Source organism: Macadamia integrifolia, chromosome 4 (genome assembly GCF_013358625.1).
Source record: "Macadamia integrifolia cultivar HAES 741 chromosome 4, SCU_Mint_v3, whole genome shotgun sequence".
In the NCBI taxonomy this organism is placed as follows: Eukaryota; Viridiplantae; Streptophyta; class Magnoliopsida; order Proteales; family Proteaceae; genus Macadamia; species Macadamia integrifolia.
In genome coordinates, this window is record NC_056560.1 from 4,224,066 (window position 1) to 4,230,731 (window position 6,666).

Below are 6,666 nucleotides of genomic sequence, written 5' to 3' on the forward strand. Positions count from 1 at the left end.
TTTCATCATTGAGGGTTTTAGACTACACAGAATAAGATATAATACATAGTTTCCATGCACCCTGATGATCAAAAACACATTCTGCCTGATCCACATAAGATTCAACAATATTTTTACTTTTTCATTGTTTGTTTTCAGGTCTCGAAAAATCTGAGATGGAAAACTCAGAGGATGAGAGAAAGAATAGGATCGGGTCGTTGAAAAAGAAAGCTATTAATGCTTCTACCAAGTTCAGGCATTCTCTGACAAAGAGGGGTAGGAGAAACAGTAGAGTTATGTCTGTTTCCATTGAGGATGAGCATGATGCAGAGGAGACACAGGCAGTCGATGCATTCCGTCAAGCACTCATCTTGGAAGAATTATTACCCTCTAAACATGATGATTACCATATGATGCTCAGGTGACTTTATCTTCAATGTTCCTTTGAGATTGTTGTACATAATGCATGGTTGCAAACCTTGTTATCGGTTGCGTTATCCCTTTTTTTTTTATCAGTTTTAGGAAATTCTTTATTGTCGAAACCTCCAGAGAATAAAACAAAAAACAATCGATGCATACTTAATTGAAGTGAGTTGATGGTTGATATTATAGTGAGTGAAGACCAGTCTGAACCCAGACATGTCATATCAAACAGAAATGGCACGACATCTCTTAGAGAGTTAACATTAGTATCAGAGAGAGGAAAGCTTGGAAGAAGGTTGAATTATTTTGAACAGTACTTATTCATTTATTTAATTAAGATAGAGTATGGATGACAGAAATGCAGATATAGGCAGAGAATGTAAGTTTAATTCTGCTCATTTAGGTAGTCAGTGAAAGCAAGATGACCTCATATGGGGATCTTTAGTTACAGTAATTGTAACATAAATTTTGGAATGTCCTTATAAACTACTCATGGAAGCAATCCTTTCCCTATTTAAGCAATTAACTTTTGCTTAATGATGCAGATTCTTGAAGGCCAGGAAATTTGACATTGAGAAGACCAAGCAAATGTGGGCTGACATGATCCAGTGGAGGAAGGAATTTGGCGCTGACACAATCATGGAGGTACTGGCGGTCAAAAGTTAAAGAGTCTTGTTCATTGAATAATCTGACAGTAAATTGCTGCTAATGTGGCTTATGTTCCTCATTTTCCACTATTCTTTAGGATTTTGAATTTGAAGAACTCCAAGAAGTCCTACAACACTATCCCCAAGGAAATCATGGAGTAGATAAGGATGGACGTCCTGTTTACATTGAGCGCCTGGGAAAAGTTGATGCCACCAAACTATTGCAAGCCACTACCATGGATCGGTATATGAATTATCACGTACGAGAGTTTGAGAGAACCTTTGCTGTTAAGTTCCCGGCTTGTTCCATTGCAGCAAAAAAGCACATTGATCAAAGCACAACCATACTGGATGTGCAAGGAGTGGTATGTGAGGATACTTAACATATGCTGTTCTTACATATGTGGTTGTGGTATAGAAATTAATATTCTGATAACAAATTCCCCTGGACTCCTGATTTGTGGTTATGGCAGATAATAGTCTATATAAATCGTTAGTGAGGACAATTTGGTTGTCGGGTTGGGGGGGGGGGGACCTAGAAAAGAGAGGAAAGAATTGGGTAGCTCGCCATTTTATTTCCAGGAGAGGTTTTTGATACTTTATTATTATATTACATGACACATAATCTCCCACTCTACCATGCTTAATATATGAATTGGTGTCTTAGGGACTCAAACATTTCAACAAATCTGCCAGGGAACTTATTATGCGTATTCAGAAGATTGATGGTGACAATTATCCTGAGGTACTTTATGTTAATTCTTTGTCAAATTAATGTGCTGCCACTTTTAATTTGCTACTGCACTGCAGAATTTTGGTGATATGGTAATTGGTAATGAAATTTGTGGTTTCCTTTGCAGACCCTTTGTCGCATGTTCATCATTAATGCAGGTTCTGGATTTAGACTTCTATGGAACACTGTTAAGACTTTCCTTGATCCCAAAACTACAGCAAAGATCCACGTAAGTTGCTACTAATACCATTACCTTGTCCGTCCATTGTCTATTTCTTGTTTGGATCAAGGAAATCCACTTTAACTGCTGTTGGTTGTTATCCATCAGGTTCTTGGGAATAAGTTCCAGAGCAAATTGCTTGAAATAATTGATGCTAGGTAAGTTGTTCTATGATTAATGCAATACATAATTTTTCTTGTACCATTTTGGTTTCTCATTGTTATGTTATCCATAAATTTGTCTGCTGAATGTGTTGTTAGTAATCTTCATGGATAATCAAACATCACCGCTGTTTCTGTTCCCTGGCTTTGTAACAGTGAGCTGCCAGAGTTTTTGGGTGGTACATGTACTTGTGCTGATAAGGGTGGCTGTATGCGTTCTGATAAGGGTCCATGGAATGATCCAGATATATTAAAGGTTATCTTGCACATTTTCCCCTTTCTCTTTATGGGAGTTTATGTTCTTATGTTTATCAAATAGCATGTTGTATTAATATTGCAGTCGATATCTTGATAAGCAGATGATTCAAAATGGTGATGCCAAATGTACGCGAAAAACTGTTACATCAGATGCTGATGAGAAGACAATTTCCGAGGATGAAATATTGTATCCAAAGGTATATAATTACTGTGGACCTGCCTTCCTCCCCCACCTGGTGCTCTACCTTTGTTCTCTTGATTCTCTTGCTTATATTTTCAAAGCCAAATTATCCATCTTCTTCCTAAACTTGAGTCTGCGAGAAGTTTGTGGTGATGATTTTCTTTTTCGTCTATCTTTTTCTAATATATCATCAAGGAATGTGATTCTGTGAAGGGGAAGGATGCTGATGATATGCAATCTCCCTCACTCAAATTTCAAAGGGGGTACATTGAGCATCCACAACTCTCTCCTGTTCATGAACAAGTAAGTTTATAGAGCTTCCACAGCTGACTCAAAGATTTTGTTTTGTTTGTTGAGTTACTGGAATTTGAAATATGTTTTGGACTATTGACCACTTAGGAGCAGACTTGGGAGACTTTGTTCCTCTTAGTGTAAATGTCCTTAGTGCCTTCCTGGAACTCCATTTATAGGGGGATGTCTGAAGCTTCATTTGTTCAGAAAGTCTCACATAAACATATTCATGTCATTTTTAGATCTATAATTGAGTTCCTATTTCCAACAGTGGGCTCCTAAAAGTAGATGAGAAATTGGAGATTCTAGAGTGGTTGAAATGGACCAACTGCTAGCCACCCTCATTCTATTTCAACTTACATGCCACACCCTACATCTATTGCCTGGTACAGCCTTCTTTGTTATCCTAGAGTAATTAAGGAATTGGAAATTGATGGAGAAATATTTCACCTTTCATATGAATATAAAAAAATATGCATGTGCGTCCCAAATAATTTGAATTCTGGCACAGTTTATTTCACCTTTGTTATTTTGTTGCCATTTATCAATTTTAGAGTTCAATAGCATCCCAATATTTACAAACATTTCCTGCAGGCTCCAATTGGCAAAAATAACCACAGCGACTATGGGTATGATCAGTTCATCCCAATGGTTGATAAGGGTGTGGATGCAACTTGGCATAAATCAGTACATAATGACAAGCTGACAGTCTCTAAAGGTACATGTTTTTTTAATTGTTCCTTTGTATGTCTATGTAGTGATAGCTCATCTGTAGTGTCCACTTTGCATTGGGTCTCTCTGAGGCAATTCATCTAGGTCTGGAAACAAAATTAATTTATTATGGCAATAATGCCTGCCATAAATTCTGAATTATGTGCCAATTTACTTTTGAAATTGTTATGAATGGAGGACATTGATAATCCTGTTGAGTGTTGACAAAGAGGATAACTGTGTATCTGTTCTGCTTGTCCAGATTTTCATTTATATTACAGCCTAAAACTTTTTCTTTGCCACTAAGTTGAGTGAGAAACCCAAAGAAAAGGAATACCTATGACTTGTCGGCTTATTTGAATCCAAAGCACATCACCATAACTTTCTACTCTAAAAATTGCAGATTGCTACTCTATGGATGATTCTTGCAAGGGTTCTGATGGAATTGGTGGTCAAATCTTCACTGGGATCATGGCTGTGGTTATGGGCGTTGTCACTATGGTCCGAGTATCGCGCAACATGCCAAATAAGCTCACAGATGCAAATCTCTACTCCAGCTCTGATTACTGTGTTGACACAATGTATAAAGGCCAGAAGCATCACCACCAGTTGCCTGAGCCTGCCATCTCTAGGGCCGATTACATGACTGCCATGAAGCGTATGGCTGAATTGGAAGAGAAGGTGAATGTTCTAAGCATGAAGCCTGCAGCAATGCCAGCTGAGAAGGAGGAAATGCTTAATGCTGCTGTAAGCCGTGTTGATGCCCTTGAGCAAGAGCTTATGGCAACCAAGAAGGTAAGATCAGTACTTTCCATAAAAAAAAAAATATTTGTTGTTCCCTGTCCCTATAGTTTTTTCACTGAAAAAAATATATTTTTTTCTTTTTAAATTTTTGTTATGGCATGCTAAAGCCTTTTCTGCTGTTTTCAGTATTGAAAAAAGTTCAAAATTTAGGAAAAAGCCTTCACATAGGAAATGCTTTATATTTTACAGCAAACCTGTGATTTATACAGGCAAAAATTTACCTTTAACACCAGTCCGCAGCAATACAGGTCCAGAACCACATACAGCATAGATGGGTTGAAAGGGTGGCTTCTATCTCAGAAAGTAGCTTTTCTAAAAGTTTTTTTAATTATCTTATAGTATAAATCAGCAGATACAGGATTCAAGGTAAAATTTATCTGTTCCTTTGGTAGAACAAAATGCTTTATATTGTGAATAAGCAGTTTGGTTAAACTACATTGTCGCCCTCACAAAACTCAGTCACTCCAAACCATGAGATTAACTGGAAGAATGATTGTATATATGTTATGTGCACATATTATTATGTTATTGCTATTGGTTGATGTTTTCAAAGCCAATAGAAGTTGGGGAGAAATGACCTTGAATCTTAAGGATATCATCCCTGGGGTGATTGATGCCTTTATAAGTTGAGTTCAAATAAAACTAAAATAGTGATTCTAGATTACAAGTTTATGTAGAAAATAACAAAATAATAGAAAAGACCAGTCCCTCCCCCCCCCCTCCTCCCAAAAAAAGGTGAAGAATAATAATAATAATAAAAAAAAAAGAACAGTAATTGATCTAGTTAGTTTGTGCTTGTGCAGGCTCTTGAGGATTCCCTTACACGGCAGGAAGAGCTTCTAGCCTACCTTGAAAAGAAGAAAAAGCAAAAATCGGTAAGTCATTAACGATCTAATATTGATTAATTGGTTCTTTATCAGTTTATTTGGTTCAATTTAAAGTGTTTTCACCATGTTTAGTTTTTTGGCCTGTGAATACAGAACCGATATTCCTGCTGGTGCTGGTAAAAAGGGAGAGGCAGCAGGCACTGCATGATGCTCAGAATAGAGGCAAAGACATGAGAATTTTGTTGAAAGTGTTGGTTGTGGTGATTCTCAATCCTTCAAAGCCATTCAAGTGCTCTGTGACCTATAATTACATTACCCAAGTTCAATCAAAAGTTCTGATTAATCATATAATTTGCCATTCTTTCATACTTAATACTAATCTCTTAAATATAGTTTGCCATTCTTCTTTTTTCCTTTTTTCTTTTTTTGGTAAAAGTTTGCTATTCTTTCACACTTATGACTAATCTCTTAAATATAGTATGCCATTCTTTCACATTTACTACTGATCTCTTAAATAAAACTTATGGCAATTGCTTACCTGTAGTTCCCAGCTTAAAATGTAAACAATGTTTCTCTCTTTTTTTTCTCCTTTTCTCAAGGGACCGCAAGGGAAATGAACAATGCAGTAGAGGCCATCGAACGTTGTCTGAAAAGCTTTCTGATATATATGGCTCAATTTATCCAAACAGCCAAGAGACCAAGAGAGATTGTCAGTTTGACCCTAAAAAAAAAAAAAAAAAGGGAAATTTTTGTATTCATTAAACTGTTTGAGCTACTTCAAAATTTTTACCATTTATTTTAGATGTAATTTTTTGTTTTCCAAACCCAAGAGATTTGAATGAAAAAAAAAATTTAATAACTAAATATAAAAATATTTGGAGTTAGTGATATTATCATGTGGGATAATAATTAAGTTTCTTTTCTAGTTTTAAAATTTTCAGCTCTCATCCCTTTAATTTTCCTTGCCACTAAACAGCGCCAGATACACATGTAGCTGGGGTTTAATTTTGTACTTCGAATACTAAGGAAATCGGATTTTATGAAATGGTTTGGAGCATGGTTTTAAAAAATGGTATTGAAATCGATATCAGTCTTAGCCATATCTGGGCTTAATAGGACATATTAGGGGCTGTACTGGACTTTGCGTCTTTATATCTTTTTGAATTTAAAGTTATTTCTGTCAAAAGAGAAAAACAAATGCAATATAACTGGAAAATGTTAGGATGTGCCAGCCCGTGTTGGGTATGCTTGTCTTAGCCTGGAAATTGGTTGATTCAGGGGTAATTTTAGTGACATTTTTGGGTTTTCGATAGGACTTCAAAACGATTTTAAAGGTTCTATGAGTTGCATCACAATAGGGTATATTAGCATCTTTGTGTCTATTTCAGTATCTCTCTCCTCTTCACAACAAATGCCTTTGCTGTTCTTTAT

The 6,666-nt window shown here is 36.2% G+C and overlaps 1 protein-coding gene across 5 annotated transcripts in view; it reads left to right on the top strand.

The window, feature by feature from the left end:
• LOC122075118 (phosphatidylinositol/phosphatidylcholine transfer protein SFH12-like) overlaps positions 1-5,734 on the top strand; it is a 7,646-nt gene extending 1,912 nt beyond the window's left edge. For 2 of the 5 annotated variants that reach the window (XM_042640025.1, XM_042640024.1), the window contains exons 4-15: positions 948-1,047; positions 1,148-1,414; positions 1,717-1,794; positions 1,910-2,011; positions 2,111-2,160; positions 2,320-2,419; positions 2,523-2,618; positions 2,798-2,905; positions 3,488-3,611; positions 4,008-4,399; positions 5,212-5,283; positions 5,389-5,734. In XM_042640025.1, coding sequence (XP_042495959.1) covers positions 948-1,047; positions 1,148-1,414; positions 1,717-1,794; positions 1,910-2,011; positions 2,111-2,160; positions 2,320-2,419; positions 2,523-2,618; positions 2,798-2,905; positions 3,488-3,611; positions 4,008-4,399; positions 5,212-5,283; positions 5,389-5,415 — 1,516 coding nt within the window. In that variant the 3' untranslated portion in view covers positions 5,416-5,734. Of the gene's footprint in view, positions 1-143; positions 401-947; positions 1,048-1,147; positions 1,415-1,716; positions 1,795-1,909; positions 2,012-2,110; positions 2,161-2,319; positions 2,420-2,522; positions 2,619-2,797; positions 2,906-3,487; positions 3,612-4,007; positions 4,400-5,211; positions 5,284-5,367 lie in introns of those variants that run through there. The other 3 variants (XM_042640028.1, XM_042640026.1, XM_042640027.1) reach the window with 3 other exon arrangements.
• Positions 5,735-6,666: the final 932 nt, after the last annotated feature.